The sequence below is a fragment of the Rhinopithecus roxellana genome, chromosome 16 (assembly GCF_007565055.1).
Source record: "Rhinopithecus roxellana isolate Shanxi Qingling chromosome 16, ASM756505v1, whole genome shotgun sequence".
Lineage (NCBI taxonomy): Eukaryota > Metazoa > Chordata > Mammalia > Primates > Cercopithecidae > Rhinopithecus > Rhinopithecus roxellana.
The window spans coordinates 50,157,244-50,175,509 of record NC_044564.1 but is presented as its reverse complement, the minus strand read 5'-3'; the positions used below and the strand labels follow the sequence as shown (position 1 = coordinate 50,175,509).

The following is an 18,266-nucleotide window of genomic DNA, read 5'->3' as shown; positions in this document are numbered from 1 at the left end:
CTTTAATAATTTAAGAAGTGTATATGTAAACTTGGGCACATTGACAGTATATCACATTGTGGATTAAAGTGTAACGACCAATATAAATACAGCTTCCACAAACAGAGTATAAAAACTGACACACACTTTTCTTGGTTTATTGGGTGGGAGGATGTTAAATACCTTACGATAAGATAAGCTTTCTAATACTGGAACTGACTAACTGCCAAGAACACTGCTGTGGTTCTTATCAGGAAAAAAAGTCTATTATAATCATTTTAGGCACGAAACTTTCTACGCATTAGAATTATTCCAAGGTGAAAAGCATATTACTAAGGGAATTCATTTTGCAAAGAGGAATCACCTTTTTTTTTCTCTCTAAAGATTTTTCATATATTACCAAAATAGTTTAGGATTTTATTAGGATATTTCCTCGGAAGTTTGGGGGTTCCGTGTTCTACCAGGTGATGCCTAATAGATGCCTGATACAGTTCATGAGTCAATAAGAGGAGGATAGAGCGTAATCCTTGCCATGCGCTCCGGTCTGCCCCGGGTACTTTTTTACAGATGCTAGATGCTTCCAAGGTAACCCAGTCCTTTCATTCCCGCTCCTACCGAGATGCCAGGAAAGCACTCTCGCGCCGATGCAGGGTAGGCAGGTCCTGCGCCCTGCGAGCGGTAACTGCGCTCGGCGTCGTCCTTCCCGAAGTCCTTGGCTTACGCCTCTTCCCATCGAGTCGCCCCAAAGCCCCTCCTCCAGCCATCCCCCTCCTTGTGGGGGCAAAAGTTTAAGGGCGGGCTCCCTTCTCATTAAAGCGCGCCGGGGCCTCTTTAGTGGCTGGACTGTAAAGGGGCCCGAGGGTCCACGGCGCTTTCCTCTCTCTTCTCTAGCCCCAGCTCGGCGGGTGGGGACAGACGCTGAGGCTGTCGGTGGCCGGCGCTGACGCGTCCTGGCCGTGGGGTGCCTCCCAGCTCGAGGGACTTATTTAAATATTTGGGGCAGGGCACTCTGCCAGGACCCCAGGAAGCCGGCGCAGATTTGGCGGGGACTCCGAGGCTGTGGCGCACTTGCCCCAGCGCAGCGCGAGCACTGGGTGCGCGTGGGTGAGAGTGAGGTTGCGCCCGGGGCCAGCGGGAGGCGGACCCGCCAGGCGGCAGGTGGGTGCGGCCGGCTGGAGCCAGGGCAGCGGCGGCGGCGGCAGCGGCAGCAAGCGGTTGGGCCGTGCGCATTTCCTTCCCTCCCCCTCGGCCTCGGAGCCCGCCCGCGGTGCCCAGTGTGCGGCGCCTTCGGCTCCGCTCAGCGTCCCCTCCCCGCCACCGCCGGCCGCACTCTTCACGGTCCGTCCATGTCCCTGCCCGTGGTGCTCCCGGGCTCCTGCTGCCCCGTGGCTGGGCTTTCGGGTGGGCCGCAGACCGGGGGCCCGGGCGCCGCCGCCGCCGCCGCCCAGGAGCCGCCGCTGCCCCCGCTGCGGCCGCGCTGGCCGCGGGGCGCGCTGCAGCCGCCGTCGCGGCCTCGCTGCGCGGCCACCGCTGCCGCCGGGGTTCTGGCCGCGCCGCCGGCGCTGTCCTCCCGCCGGGCAGCCGCCGCCGCTGCCGCCGCGGCCCCGGGCTCTGCGCTGCTGCCCGCCCGTCCGCTGCTGTCACTCGGGCTGCTGCAGCTGATCCTGGGCTGCTGCATGGTGGCGCTCAGCTTCGGGGCGCTGTCGCTGAGCAGCTCTCCGCAGGTGAAGAACTCGTGCCCGTTCTGGGCCGGCTCCTCGGTGAGTACCGCGCGCGCGCCCCGCTCGCCCGGTCATCCCGGGGATGGGGGGCTCTGGTCGTACCCTTCCATTGTCCCTTAGTTGGCCTTCAGGGCTGCAGTTGGGGGAGCCTTAACGCCACCTGAAGTTTTTGGAGCCTGGAGAAAAATGTTCCGCGACGGTGTGGAGTTCAGGGGTGAATTGGGTTGCACCTGGGTAGTGTCTGTTGCGCGCAGGCTGAAGGATTTTGTTGTCCCTGTCAAGCTAATAGAATTAAGCAAAGACACCCAGCTCTTTGGGAGATTGGAAGGACAGGGTGTGGGTGGCAGGAAAGTGGGAGGAAAGTGATTAAACTTCTTTTCGTCGTTGAGTATTTGCTCCACTGACAACGTCTGTGCTGGGAGGGCAGGGATTCTGGTCATTTTTGTTCACCGATGTATCAAGAATGCCTGGCACATAGTAGGTGTATTTGTGGGATGGGACAGTTTCGGACACATCGCTTGTTTTATTCTCCATTAAGACACACGTAAATGTGAAATGTGTAGGGTGGCTCGACCCCCAGACGAGTTCAGGAGGTAATGAGAGGGTGTGTGTGAACTGGCGCTTGTACCTGGTCATTAAAGGAGGGCCTTAACCCCACTTGGTTCCTGGAGCCATGCAGGCTGCTGTGCAGAATTCAGTTTGTGAGAACCGGGACCTGTCATTAGGGATGAGCTGGCCAAAGGTCCTGGAGCACCCAGCAGCTAGCTAGAGCTATCTGCTCTCCAGGACCCACTCCTCCAACCGGGAACGCTGAGCCTGGGGCCAAAGAGTGCCCAACTTCAGAGAAAAGCTGCTGCCAGCCAGTATCTATGGACACCGGGTGGTCACTCCCCTCCACCTCCTAACAATCTCACAATGTCCAAGGCATATAACCCCCTGAAGTTTTCTGGGTGTTGAGAGACTTGGAAACACATCTTTGTGGAATGACTATGGAAGATGAGTAAAGTAAATAACCTTTCTTTATATCTTTTTTTTTTAAATTTTAAATTTTTATTTTTTATTTTTAAGGGACGGAGTTTCCCCATGTTGCCCAGGCTGGTTTCCGACTCCTGAGCTCAAGTGATCCTCCTGCCTCAGCCTCCCAAAGTGTGGGGATTAGAGGCATGAACCACCACAGCCGGCCGTAAATAACCTTTCTGTGAACTCACTGTGTAAATCTGAAAGTCTAGCAATGCTGCTAGTTTTTAGTAAGATCTGTAATCAGTGTATGTCCTGAATGGTAAGAACTGCTTTTGCAGTTTCACACATATGGCAATTCAAGACCAAACTGAAAAAAAGGACTCGAGGAACTAGTTGAACCCAAAGTAATTGTTTAAATAAGAACATTAGGTTCCTTGAGACTCGCCTGAAATTGTATACTTCATCTAGTGCCAATTTGCTTTCCTTTTGAAATGCTTTCATGTTGAATGATCTTATTGGGGTACATGCTGTGCTGTGGTGAGGGAAGACCACGATTTGTGCCTCATGTAGAAAAAATGCCACCCTGGTGGCCCTGCCTGTGGGCTCTGCCACTGGCCTCAATGAGTGTTCAGGAAAACTCCAGAAGGATGGATATTCCAGATGGGGTAGGAATTAGACCTATTATGCTACCTATTTTACTTGTCTGACTAAATCCAGCCAAAGAGTGGGTGCATTTCATTTCTCTAAATACTATGGGCCAGTAATAATCTTGCATATATTTTTAGGAATTTGCTCTTTATAAAATCGTGATCTATTGTCTTCTCAAACAAAGCTAGTTTAGAATTATTAAAAACTGTTTTTTGTCTTATAAAATTAAAAGCTGGTATCATTTACTATTGTGAATCATTTCAGAGGTAAATGCACTTAGATATCAGTCAAGCCACAGTTGAATTTGATGAAGTACCAAAAAATAATAAATAAATAAATAAATAAATAAATAAATAAATAAATAAAAGAAAAGAAAAGAAAAAAGGCCTTCAACCAGAAGGTGAAGGTTAATACTCCAGGTCTGGGCCGGGCGCGGTGGCTCAAGCCTGTAATCCCAGCACTTTGGGGGGCCGAGGCGGGCAGATCACGAGGTCAGGAGATCGAGACCATCCTGGCTAACATGGTGAAACCCCGTCTCTACTAAAAATACAAAAAATTAGCCGGGCACGGTGGCAGGCGCCTGTAGTCCCAGCTACTCAGAGGCTGAGGCAGGAGAAAGGTGTGAACCCGGGAGGCGGAGCTTGCAGTGAGCCAAGATCGCACCACTGCACTCCAGACTGGGCGACAAAGCAAGACTCTGTCTCAAAAAAAAAAAAAAAAAAAAAAAAAAATACTCCTGGTCTGCTGGCTGGGTATGTCCTTGTCTCCAAGTCTAGGCATAGCAGAGCAGAGAAAGAAACCAGTGATTTGGAACTGACAAGTTCTCTGCTATATGTCTTTCCCCATTCTTCCCCATACCCTCCAAACCCTGGTCTATATGCAACTGTATAACTGTTGGTTATTCCTGCTTTTTGTGACTTGTTCCTGAGATTGACCTCAGAATTTGCAAAGTGACAACAGAAGCAATAGATACTGTATTTGTAGAACAATTAATTAAATACAGTTTTAAGAGGATGGCTTTAGGCACCATGACTCTCTTGGTGCTTTAGGGGAAAAAGAGCCTTGTATCACATGTTTTGAATTTATGCATGTGACAGAGGTTGTTTTTGAAAAATCTCATGTTATGGAAAAGTTTACATTTTATGCAGTATATGTTGAACCCACATATATCTTTCACCCAGCTTCAACAACGATTTCATTTGTACCCGCTTCCTGGGCTCTGCTGCGGGCCTTGTGTCTTCTGATAAACTTCAGGAAGGCTGAATATTCCAAGCAGGGTAGGAATTAGATCCTTCGTGCTCCCTAGTCCATTTGTGAGATTAAATTCTCTTATTATTTGGAAGCAAATCTCAGGTGTCACATTTCATCTATATATATTTCAATATGTGTATTTTTATTACAAGAAAATAGAACCAGCATAGGATTGAGTGGGCAGTTCGAAGAACTACTCCCTTTAACTGTCAATCTTTTATTATGAAAATTTAAAAAATCTCAACAAATGTAGAAAGAAGGGTGTAACGATCCCCCATTTTACCCTTTACCCAGTAGCTATCAACACATGACCACTTTATACCTAACACTGCTTCCCCTTCCTAACACCCTCGGTTAATTTTTTTTTTTTTTGATATGGAGTCTCGCTCTGTTGCCCAGGCTGCAGTGCAATGGTGCGATCTTGGCTCACTGCAAGCTCTGCCTCCCAGGTTCACACTATTCTCCTGCCTCAGCCTCCCGAGTAGCTGGGACCACAGGTGTCCACCACCATGCCCAGCTAATTTTTTGTGTGTTTTTTTAGTAGAGACAAGGTTTCACCGTGTTAGCCAGGATGGTCTCTATCTCCTGACCTCGTGATCCGCCCGCCTCGGCCTCCCAAAGTGCTGGGATTACAGGTGTGAGCCACCGCATCCGGCCCCACCCTTGGATTACTTTAAGGCAAATTCCAGGTATCACAACTTCAGCCATTAGTATTTTAGTATGTATTTATAAAAGAAATGGGCTTGATAGCACATTGTAACTAATTCAAAGATAGCTAAACTAAGGTTTCTATTTAAAAAAAATGCTGGAAGAGTATGAGTCGAGAACTGCAGAATTAAAAAAAAAAAGCTTTGACATGCCATACAATTTACCCATTTAAAGTGTACTGGTCAGTGGTTTTTAGTAAATTCACAGTTGTGCAACTATTACAGTTTTAGAAAATGTTTGTCACCCCCAAAGTTATGAGTAGTTACTCCCCATTCTCCACCACCTCCACCCCTAGCCACCCACTGATTAACCCACTTTCAGTCTCTGTAGATATGTGTGTTCTGGACATTTCATGTACATGGGATCATATAATATGTGGTCTTTTATGATTTGTTTCTTTCGCTTAGCATGTTTTCAAGCTTCATCGATGCTGTGGCAAGTCTCAGTACTTCATTCCTATTTTATTGTATGGATATGCCATGTTTGTTTATTCATTCACAAGTTTTATTGGCATATGAAGCTAGGTAGTTGAATGGAAGTGCCAACTTATGTCTAAGGTTACTTCGAAACCACATAGGAACACAGTAGAAGAATATTCTCATATTTCAAGCTGTGACCATTAGGATCTTTAGCCTGCTATATCAACTGAACCCACACATCTTCTTGAGGCTTCACTGAAAAATTTTGCTTTTATATTTGATACAAAATTAGGTTCAAGAGACAAATATATTTATTTGAAATGACTATTTGTTGGACATCGTATAGTTCAAGGATATTTTTTCATACATATTTCCTTAAGAGAGCCCTGAGCCTGAGATTTTGGAGGCTTCTTTCACTTGTTTGAACTTTGAAGGTATATTTTATCTATTTTTTAAAACACTTAAGAATTAACAAATGCTATAAAGCATCTTTTCTCATAGTTTTCATTCATACTTTCAGCAACTTGAAGGGAGAGTTTTTAACGTAGTCTGTGTTTTTGAGCACTCTGAGCGTTTGATTTCCTCCTGGTATCACTGGTAAATCACTCAATATATTATTATTCCCAAAATTCATGAAGCTAAAAGATGAGCCATCTTGAAAAACAACCTGACGTTTGACTGGAGGTGAGTGGCTAAGGAAGTGTCTCAGTGTCCGTCTTCAGCTGTGCTGTCCTAGCTCTCGGTTTGGGGGGTGTGTTTAGTGTTAACTAGATTCCACTGGGGCATGGGAGTTAACTCGATTCCACTGAGGTATGAGAGTTAACTAGATTCCACTGGGGTATGGGAGTTAATGTTAACTAGATTCCATTGGGGTATGGGAGTTAATGTTAACTAGATTCCACTGGGGTATGGGAGTTAATGTTAACTAGATTCCACTGGGGTATGGGAGTTAACTAGGTTGCACTGGGGTTAACTACATTCCACTGCGGTATGGGAGACTCAGTCTGCCACACTGCACTAGATTTAATGAAAGAGGAGAGAGAGTTGCATTGGGTTGTCTCTCCTCCTTCAGAAACAAAATTCCTAACTTCAATGACATGCATGATCCTTAGGAGATATTTCAGATGAGTGGTAGAGAATTGGTTGTTGTTTTTTGTTCGTCACCGAGTGCCCTGTTATTCTTTATCAGTTGTATACATTCATGTCTCTGCTTTAAGTCACTGGTCTGAATTCATGACCATCCTTGATCATGAATTCATGATCATCCTTCTTTGAGTCCATGATTCTTTGGCAAGGTTTCACTTTCATATAAAGAGACAGACATTGGTGAACTTCAGGGTGAACCTTTTTTAAAAAAAGCGCAGTGAATAAACATAAAGAAAAATCAATGGACCAAAGGAAAAACTAACATAAAGATTATGCTTACCACCAGTTAAATGATAGTAAATATTTTTTATCATACTAATCAAATACTACTTTAATATTTAAGGGATATTTAAAATATAATTTTGAAGATGAGTTTTGATTTCTTTGGTCCTTTATTTTGCATATCAGCAGAGTCACATTTATAAGTTCTGTGCCTCTCGGCCTCAGTTACTCATCTGTAAAATGGGTGGGATGCTGCTTCTTCAGGACTGATTTTGTGAAGGTGTAGCTAGAGTATATATGGGAGAGTGCATCACTGCTGGACCCAAGCACCAGACCTGGAATACACAGGAACCTCTATCAATGGTTTTTAAACACCAAGGTAATAGTTAAAGTAAAGTGAACAGGCCAGTATTTTTGTAGGACATTATAGTTACCATCATGTTTTCATTAGAAATATTCAGTTGCCCACTTTCTCAATGTGTTTTTTTAAATGAGCTATGCTAGACAGATAGGGAAGAAAACCACACACACACACACACACACACACACACACACACACACATTTTTAAAAAAAATTGCCATTGTAAGAGCTATAGGGCAGGGTAGGTTGTTGAGAAGTTTGACATGATTTTCTGCTTATTTACAAGGTAACACAGGACATTTACAACATGGCTTTTTAAAAATCCCTGTGTTTACATACAGCAGCTTTTGATAAATGATTCAGAACATTTTTGCCCTAACACATGTTAATGGATTAGTAAGGGGAAATAGGGCAGTAGAATTATAAGCTTCTGATCTTAACGATTTGATTTTTACTTTGGAAAATGAAAGCACATTAACCATTTATGGTGGGTAACAATGAATCTCCCCTGGGGTATCTCAGAGCCCTTCTTTGTAGTATCAGAAAAAAGGAAAGGCCTCTGCTTTTTCCTGTAAGCTACAAGAAATGGGTTAGCAGTGAGTGAAACAAAAATTGTAATACCTCTCATTATAATAATATAGAGATTGTTTGGTGTTAGAAAATAAGTTCTTACCTGTTCATTCAGGGCAAGTTCCATCTTGCGCTGGATGGAAAGAATGCTGATGGAGTTGCTTTTTGTTGCTGCTGTACTCTTTTAGGAAGCACAGGGGATGAAAAATGTGTTTAGGCTTACATAGTCATCTCTGAGCAAGGTCATCTCCTTTCTCTGGCCTCCATTCATTCGTTCACTCATTGACTCTTGCCGTAACTAACTGAGTGCCTTCTGGGATCCTTTAGTGGTGTGTGAGTGAGTATGCACAGATCCAAGCCCTCATCGTGATACTGACAGTTAAACATGTAATAGCATTCTGGCATAATGGGAGCCATGGAAGGACATTGTTAAGGGACCTTTTTGACTCATTTCTAATGGAGCTCCAGCTACTGCTGCCACCAAGGGAGTGGAGGCATTGAATACTCTGCCTCCTTCTCTTCTTTTCCCAACTCCTTTCCCCATCCGTGAATTCTGCCTCCCTTTCAGATGAAATGGAAGCATCATTCCTTAAGTCTTGAGCTCTTAAAAAATTTATCCCCAACTGTCGCACCTCTGTTCCCATTACCATTCCAGAGGCTTCTAACCATCCAGGCCTGCTTCCTCTATTTGCTTTTCTCCCCATCAACACTCACAGGGTTCCCCAAGTGCCTCAGGGCTTCACCGGGCTTGAAGAGAGGGAGAAGTTGAATAAAAATAGGTGTGTGCCTTTGTTGCCCAGTTCAGGAATGAAGAGCCACAACTATAGCTCCCTCCTGGAGCTGGAATATAGTTTCTTAAAACATTGTAAAGAGCGGTGGCTTACAGGAATCCTGGTGGGATTTAACTTGAATATGTGCTGAGTCCATATAACAACTTAAATGGAAATGACATTCTTAGTTTGTCTTCAATCCATAGACTTGGTATATGCCTTGACTTACTTGGCTATTTATTTAATATTGCACAATAAACTTTGTATTTCTCCCCACTGAGGCCTTAAAGATATTTGTCATATATATTTTGAGATTATTGATGTTTCTCATTTTGTACATATATACATTTTGTACATATTTTTTAACTTACGTTTTCTATAGTTTCTTGCTACCATATGCAAACAAAATACCTCCCCTCCAAAGGAAGAAATACGGATAGCTTAGTTCTTTGGTTTCAGAGATACCTCATTTGAAATGACAATTGAATCTGTCATGATCTATTACAATAAAAAAATTAGAAATACCTTTCAACTTAGAAACTTCACTCCTGGGACTTTTTTCCGCTGAAATAAAAGCACTTGTTTTTAAAGATATGTGTTCATAGATGTTTACTGCAGCATTGTTTGTGAGAGCAAAAAACTAGATATAGAATGAATACCCATTAATATGGAAATGATTGGATATGTTAAGTACAGTCACACAATGGAATGTTATGTAGCCACTGAAGTGAAATGAATTAGAGCTGTTCCAATGCATATGAAGAGATTTCTATGAAGTATTTATTGAGAGAGTAAAGGAAGAGGCAGGGAAAGTATATCTTTTATGATTTTTTTTCACAAAAATCACATCCCTGTGAGTGTGTATATATACACATAGACATATGTGTGTAGTACTAAGAATTTAGAGAAAAATACATACATATGTAAAATATGTAAACATGTTAGATTGTTAACATGGAGGAGGGTGGGGTGCTGTGGCTGGGTAGACAAGGTGAGAAGAACAGTTTAGGCATATCGCTATTTTATGGGTTGTTATGGCTGGAGCTGGACACTTCCTTTTAATAATACTGTTTTTTTTTTTTTTTTTTGAGACGAGTCTCGCTCTGTCACCTAGGCTGGAGTGCAGTGGTGCGATCTCGGTTCACTGCACCCTCTACCTCCTGGGTTCAAGAGATTCTTGTGCCTCAGCCTCCCAAGTAGCGTCACCACGCCTGGCTAAGGTTTTGTATTTTAGTGGAGATGGGGTTTCACCATGTTGTCCAGGCTGGTCTCGAAGTCCTGAGCTCAGGCAATCCGCCTGCCTCGGCCTGCCAAAGTGCTGGGGGTAACAGGAGTGAGCCACCAGGCCCAGCCTGTTTTTTTCTGATCGAGATTTTTTAGCTCGTTTTTTATCGAAGTGTCATTTTGCAACATGGGCTCTTCTCACAGTAGTTCCTCCCACTTTGTGAAATAAATGCTGTGGAACATATATTAATTGCCAACAATTGGAGCACAATACTGGGAACTAGGACTTTAGAGAGACAAGACAGGAGTTCACAGTTAGTGGGTAATATAGAGACACATCCCTCAATTATTACAATAGAGTTTTTGGAAAAAAAGAAGTGTGTGCAGAGGGCTTCCATGAGTGTGGAGCGGTGGAATCAGTGAGGGCTTCTCAGGGCAGGTGACTGCTAAATGGGGCCTTGCAGGATGGGTAACAGTTCTCAGGCAGCTAGAGGGAGGCTGGGAGGACACAGCACTTCAGCAAAGAGAAAGAAGCACATAGCCCAGGAATGTCAGGAGCCTGGTTGGCCCGAGGGAGGGCAGGTACTTGGTAGGAAGGTGTGTGGTGGGGGGGCTGGGGTATGTAAAAACCAAGCTTGAGAGTAGGTAAGAGAAAATCCTGAAGGGCCTTGTTTCCCGTTTCGAAGACTTTACCTGTCCCATAGTGGATGGGAACCTGATGAAGGGAAGGATCCCGCCAGACATGCATCTGATGAGGCTGACCCTGGCAACAGATTGGGTGCTGCTAGGAACAGGGAGCTTTTGGCTGAGAAATAGTAATTCCTCACTCACCAGAAGGAGAGGCTAATTTCTGATTGTGTGTTCTTTTTTTTTTTTTTTTTTTTGAGACGGAGTCTCGCTCTGTCATCCAGGCTGGAGTGCAGTGGCAGCGATCTCCACTCACTGCAAGCTCCGCCTCCCGGGTTCACGCCATTCTCCTGCCTCAGCCTCCCGTGTAGCTAGGACTACAGGCGCCCGCCACCACGCCTGGCTAATTTTTTTTTTTTTTTTTTTTAGTAGAGACGGGGTTTCACCGTGTTAGTCAGGATGGTCTCGATCTCCTGACCTCGTGATCCGTCCGTCTCGGCCTCCCAAAGTGCTGGGATTACAGGCGTGAGCCACCGTGCCCGGCCTGATTGTGTGTTCTTAATTGACATTAAGAAAAAACAGGCCAGGTGTGGTGACGTGCGCCTGTAGACTGGAGGGCAGAGGCGGGAGGATCACCAGAGCCCAGGAAGTCAAGGCTGCAGTGAGGCATGATCACGCTATTGCATTTCAGCCTGGGTGGCAGAGCAAGACCCTATCTTTAAAAACAAAACAAAATTAAAGTCAATAAAAAAGCTTTGAGGGCTTGGAAGTAAAAGTCCAAAGTGGTCTACCAGGGTGAACCCTGTAATCCAGGAGGAATATTAAATGTTTGATTTAGAATGTTTAAAAATTTCAGTATCTTTAAAAATATGTACTTTTGTGACTGAGGATTTGTTTATTGGAATTGGTCCATTTTCTATATTTATGATAGTTTATTTTTACAGGTGATACTCTCTGGAATCATAGGATTAACAACTTGGAAAAGGCCTATGATACTCCTGGTATGTACTGATCTTATAAATTGCTATCCTTTATCAAATGTGCTATGTAGGAAGTCTGTTCACATAAACTGCTGAAGAAATGCTTAAGCTTCCTTGTTCATTAAAAAAATAAGTTAACAGTAGATAATATTAGAAGTCAGATGATAATAACAAGTAAGATAATAATTTTGCTGGTTTTCTGATTCACTTTAAGCTCCTTAAGTACCCAGTGCTATACAAGTGTCTTTAGTTCCAGCATTAAACCCATCCTAAAGAGAGAATTTTTAAAAAAACTACTTACTATGGGCAGTTTTAAATATACATAATAGTGGAGGGAATAATATAATAAACTCCCTGTACCCATTGCCCAGGTTCTATACTGATTAACTTCCAGCCAATCTTTACAGCTATACTCCCACTCATTTTCTCTCATGTTCTTTTTTCTCTATATTCTTTTTATTTATTATTATTATTATTATTATTATTATTATTATTACTTTTGAGATGGAGTCTCACACTGTTGCCCAGGCTGGAGTGCAGTGGCGCAATCTCAGCTCACTGTAACCTTTGCCTCCCGGGTTCAAACAATCCTCCCAGGTAGCTGGGATTATAGGCGCCCGCCACTGCGCCCAGCTAATTTCTTGTATTTTTAGTAGAGACGGGGTTTCACTGTGTTGGTCAGGCTGGTCTCAAACTCCTGACCTCGTGATCCTCCCGCCTTGGCCTCCCAAAGTGCTGAGATTATAGGCGTGAGCCACCAAGCCCGGCTGTTATTCTTTTTTTTTTTTTTTTTTTTTTTTTTGACACAGTCTCACCCTGTCGCCCAGGCTGGAGTGCAGTGGCACATTCTTAGCTCACAGCAACCTCTGCCTCCCAGGTTTAAGCAATTGTCATGCCTCAGCCTCCTGAGTGGCTGAGTTTACAGGTGTGCACCAACAACATGCCTGGCTAATTTTTGTATTTTTAGTAGAGATGGGGTTTCACCATGTTGGCCAGGCTGGTCCCAAACTCCTGACTTCAAGTGATCCACTTGCCTTGGCTTCCCAGAGTGTTGAGATTACAGGCGTGAGCCACCGCGCCTGGCCTCCTCTATATTCTTTTGAAGCAGATCTCATATATTAATCATGAATATATGACTTTTTATTGTTACAGTGTTTGAGTTGAACAACCTTAGAATTTTGTTGCATAGATTTGCTCTATTACCTCTTTATGGCATAAATATTGTATTCTCTTGGAAATATGGACATATACTGGTGATTTTATCCTTTTTTTTGGTATTGAGGTAAAATTTATGTAGCAAAATGAATCATTTTAAAGTATACGATTCAGGGGCATTTTTAGAACATTTCCAATGTTCATCCTTTGTTTTTATTTGCTATGTCATTTTGATTCAGGGACTGTAAACTTACCATTTAAAGTGAATCAAAATAGACAATGCTAAAGGAGTTTCCAACTTTTAAAGATAAAATAGAGGGTCCAGGAAATTAGATTTGAATTGTGGTATACTTAAAATTTTTTTTCTATATAGTATCTCTTATTTTTATTTGTCTCATCCATCTTGAAATGGAGTTAAATAATTTTCTTTTTTTTTTTTTTTTTTGAGGCGGAGTCTTGCTCTGTCGCCCGGGCTGGAGTGCAGTGGCCGGATCTCAGCTCACTGCAAGCTCCGCCTCCCGGGTTCCCGCCATTCTCCTGCCTCAGCCTCCCAAGTAGCTGGGACTACAGGCGCCCGCCTCGTCACCCAGCTAGTTTTTTGTATTTTTAGTAGAGACGGGGTTTAATAGTTCATCTTAAACAGATCGTTGTTTGCTAGGCAACAGGCAATCAGTGCAAAACTCCTAAATACAAAGAGAAGAAGCACATTGTGGAATCTTCGTGTGTCAGAATAATTAATGGATCCCAATACTGTGTTGATGGTCTTGAAAAACTAACCTGAAGTGGTTTTAGGCCCACAAGATGACATAGGCAACATTTGACATCTCCATCGATGATTGTATTTCATGAAATTCCTTTAATAATTTTGGAAAGAATCAATTTTTAACATACCATTTTAATATATGAAACAGCAGGAAGAGAGAAAATGAGACTTTGGATGAGTTGTATAGCCTGTGTTATAAGTGGCGAAAATGTGTTTCACAATAACTCTCTAGGTTTACAGTCTCTGAAAAATTTTGATTGGTGTTTAGTGTTTATATGAATATTTGGTAACAGGAATCTCCTTTGCACTGTCTTTTTCCATTGATTCAATATTAAATTGCTCAGTAATACAAATCTCCAGTATCTAAATTGAATTAAAAGAAGGAAATCTTCAATGGTATTTGTACTTTGAAAATTCCAAATGATGAAGAGAGTGTAAGTGTGTTCTGGATAGATTCAAGAAAGTATACTTATTAAGACATTTATTTGACCTTGTTGTCTTTTGAAAAGCTGCCTCACATATTTATTATGTAAGTTTAAGCAGCCTTAAATGAAAATGGCCCGGTCTTATTACATTCTTATCCATTTATTTCTCATCTTTGTTAAGTATATGCATTTTGTCACAAAGTTGTAACCAGTGTGTACATATTATGTCCTGCACTGCTTTTTCTGTATAATGTAAAATTAAGTTACTATCAGGTTTCCATGTATGAGGAGTCTACATGCTTATCATTTAAAACTGTAAGCAGGCTTCTGCCTTATTTCTGTATCACCATTAGTTTTTACCCTATTGTTGGACATTTGAGCTTCTATATTTTGGCTGCTATGAGTTATGTACTTATAAGTCATATAGAGATTGTCTTGAAATGTTAATTAGCATCAATTTATAAGGAAGATAAATTAATTTGTAGGGATTCTACAAGGGCAAACTTTCTATCTATTGATAATTGGAGACTTAGTCAATATCATCAATGAAAAATCCTCAGTTCATATGTATCTTTTATTTTTTTTGAGAGAGGGTCTTGTTCTGTTGCCCAGGCTGGAGTGTGGTGGCGTGATCACTGCTCATTGCAGCCTCAAACTCCTAGGCTCAAGGGATCCCCCCAGCTTAGTCTTCTGAGTAGCTGGGACTATAGGTGTGTGCCACCACACCCAGCTAATTTTAAAATTTTTTTTGCAGAGATGGGAGTCTCACAACATTACCCAGGCTGGTCTCGAACTCCTGGGCTCAAGTGATCTTCCCACCTCAGCTTCCCAAAGTTCTGGGATTACAGGTGTGAGCCACTATGCCTGGCTCACATGAATCTTAATAGTATACCATTATAACTCATGCCAGATGCTTATGTTATGTTAAAAAATGGAAAAATGCCAGTCAGATATTCCTAACCCATCCTTTTAAGAGTAGCATCACTGTGTGCAAGCCACTGAAATCTTCTGAGCCTAGTTTTCTTTTTGGCACAGAGGGAATAATTTAGTGATACCAAGGGAAGCTCTACCCTACCCCTCCCTTAATGGATATTTTTTCTCCATTCCGCCCCCTCCAAACCCCTCTGCCTCAATTTCCCAAGTTTAGGGAATGTGCCATTGCATGCTTTTTGGCAGGAGGCCATGCTCCATTAGGGGAGCCAGAGGACCCCATGGGTCTGTGTTCTTGCAGGCCTGGCCTTGGCTAATTAGAGTTCTGTCCCCTTCACCTTCTCATCCATACTGTAGGCTCAGGGGCACCTTCTGACTTGGGACTTTCATGCCCTAGCTAGTTGCTTGGCTGGCGCCTTCTCTTCTGGCTCTCAGTTCAGCAGTCACTTCCTGCCAGAGGCCTTTCCTGACCACTCTGATTGCAGTGGCTCCTGCCTTGCCTCTAGCCATATCCCAGCACTGCTTTACTGGCTTTGTGGTCTGTGATTAGCCTATGTACCTTACATTTGTTGCCCCTCTCCCCAGACTATCGTCAGTTCCATGAGGACAAGAGTCTTGTCTTTTTCACTGTCTTTCTCTAGGGCCAATGTGCTCAATACACATTTGTTGTTGACTGTGGAGTTAATTTGACAGCCAATAAGAAATTTAGGTCCTGGGTAAACTCTCACAATTTCTTTTGTTTTTGTCTTAAATTTCTCTCACTTGCTTTTGTTCTCCAGAACCTTGTATTCATTCCTTTTGAACTTCAAGGTTATCAGGGAGTATTTTGGTGGTGGAGGTTTGGAGGGGAAGGATACTCTTTTTCAGGGCCCTTGGAGAGGCAAGCCGTCCTTGTTTTTAGTTGTTCACATCAGTCTAGAACACATGAATATTCCCTTTTGAGAACCATTTACATTTGGGCTTCCTCTTTTGTGGTTGTTACCTTGATAACATCAGGTTTTTTACTGGGTTGAACAAAGAAGGGTCGCTGTGACCTAGTTCCTTCAAACTCGAGTTTTCATGGAAATTCAGGGTGAAGCCTTCATTTACTGGGTCATGTTTCTTATACTAACATACTCGTGTGCTCAGAACAAAAATGATCATATTGGAAAATAGTTGCTAAATATTTGTAGCTATTTATGGCTATGACTAAGAATAAACTAGGAAGTATGTGTGCATGTGTGTGTGTGTGTGTGTGTGTGTGTAGTATTCTAGGTTGTGTGTTTTCCATGAAGAGCTAATATTTTCCATTTTTAAAGAATATTTTTATTTCTTTTAGACATCATTCCTCTTTCATGCTAAGAAAATGTTCTGTAAGTGTTTACAAATGACGGACAATGCTAGAAACAGCCTCAAAGATTGTCTAGTCTAGGTACCTCAGTTAGAAAACAGAACGGTCTTAATAAGATTTTTTAAAAATTTTTTCTTTTGTGGTACAGGCATTTTTAGTGGCAGGTATTTTTCCTTGGTGGTACATTTAGTAAGATTTGCTACTGTGAAAGTCCACCTAGCTCTTTGCCTATATTTTTGGTTCCTTATGAAGTGGTGATGTGAGCTTTGTTATCTGTTTTCTTGTCCAGATGGGATAAGTACGACCTAAAAATGATAAAGGGACAGCTCCATTCTTTAGCATCAACCACGAAGGTTCTTCCCCAGTGATGTTCTCGGGGCACACACGTGTGGCTTATTCCCAACTGTGGCTCCTGTTGATTTGTACCCCAGACCAAGAATAGATGAGGGTAAATGTATTGGCTATTGGTCTTTCAGTTTATTTTCTAACTTCAAGATTATAGTATTTAGGATAAAACCTCATTACCTAAAGAGACTACAAAATGGCTTTAGGTATGCTTAATTTTTTTTTTTTTTTTCATCTAAGAGTCCATATAGGCTAGGTTGGTAAGATAATTCTGCTCACAAAGCCATTTGGGGAGCTAGGAATTTTTCCTCTTATTGTGTCTTGGATGGAGAGTCATAGAATCCTTACTTTGTCAAAAGTCAGAAATAGTTTTAGGTGGATTATGCTGTGAGATAGATTGTGGTCTTTTCTTTCCTGAGGATATGGAGAGCTGGAGGGGTCAGAATACCTATGTGCAGTTTTTGAAGCTCTCTGATTTTGGCAGTTGAATTCTTTGAAGTACATTTCCATAAATTGAAATGAACCCTTGTTTGATAGTTCACAAAACCTGGATTTTAATGCTGACACATTACCACTGATTGTCAGGTGATCTTGGGGAAATCTCTTGACCCAAAAGTCAAGAGATTTTCCCAAGGTCTAAACCAATAAGTGGCTTAGATCAGAATAATATTTTAGGATTCCTTCCAGCTCTCATATTATAGATTCCAGAGTCCTCTTTAATACCTTGATGGTGATTTAATTTCAGATGGACATTTCAACTGGTCATTATAAGCTCCTTGTATATAAACTGAAATACTATGATTATTTCACTCTGTGTTTTTTAAGGCATAAAATGGAAGACTCTTCTTACTCTTCAGAATTATTAGTAATACATTCTTGCATGTATATAATGCTTAAGAATTTTCCAATTTCTTTCATATACCTTTTCTCATGGCAGATATTATTCCTTTTATGTGGATAAGAGAATATTAGCTCAGGAGTTAATATTAGCTCAGGCTTGTCCAGTTCACAATGAGTTGAATGATTTTTAGAAAGAACCCAGGGATTTGGGCTCCTAGTTCATTGCTTCTTGCATTGTAACATTTTACATTAGCCAATCGGTAGCCATCTCACTGTGGTCAACAGTGGCTTTTTTGTGGTATAGAATATAAATTAAATAAGCTGTTGTCTTATTTGTGAATGTCTTATTTGTGAATTCTTTTTCAAGATCTGAAGTGGCAAACGTTTTGGGAATTTTATCTTTCACTCAAAAGAGCCAGAGGCAGGAATGACCAAGGTAACACAAGGTGTAGTTTTGAGTCTCAGTCCTATCAATTTCAACCAATGAGTGGCCAAGGAAATGATCTCATTTGTATACTCATCTGTACAGTGGGAGTATACCCGTTCCTCAGGATCGTAATGCACATTGAAACTAAACTGTAAAATGGGATTTAAGGCTGTGTTAACACATTATGAATTATTTTTTAATCGTTCATTGAGAAAATCTCCAAGAGAAGATCTGGCCTCCCAATTTGATGTGTCATTATGTAACAACCCATGGTAGAAAAATGTGCACTTAGGTATTGTGAAGGCATCTTAGGCTGGGTTCAGGCTTCTCTGTGATCACAGTGCATTTAGTCTGTTGGCAACAGATCTTTGATTTCTCCCCTCTGATCACCTTCTCCCAGGAACTGTGCATTGGGTAAGAACTTGGGATCCTCAGAAATTGAAAGCAGTCTTGGGTAGTTCACCT

At 42.3% G+C, this 18,266-nt stretch overlaps 1 protein-coding gene across 3 annotated transcripts in view; it reads left to right on the top strand.

Annotated features, from left to right (window-relative positions):
• The first annotated feature begins 797 nt into the window (after window positions 1–797).
• FAM189A2 (family with sequence similarity 189 member A2) overlaps window positions 798–18,266 on the top strand; it is a 68,107-nt gene continuing 50,638 nt past the window's right edge. For 2 of the 3 annotated variants that reach the window (XR_747927.2, XM_010362955.2), the window contains exons 1-2: window positions 798–1,739; window positions 11,551–11,607. Coding sequence is in view for 2 of the 3 variants with exons in the window: in XM_010362955.2 (XP_010361257.2) it covers window positions 1,326–1,739; window positions 11,551–11,607 (471 nt within the window). In the remaining variant the exon portion in view is untranslated. Of the gene's footprint in view, window positions 1,740–2,897; window positions 2,980–11,550; window positions 11,608–18,266 lie in introns of those variants that run through there. The other variant, XM_030920410.1, reaches the window with a different exon arrangement.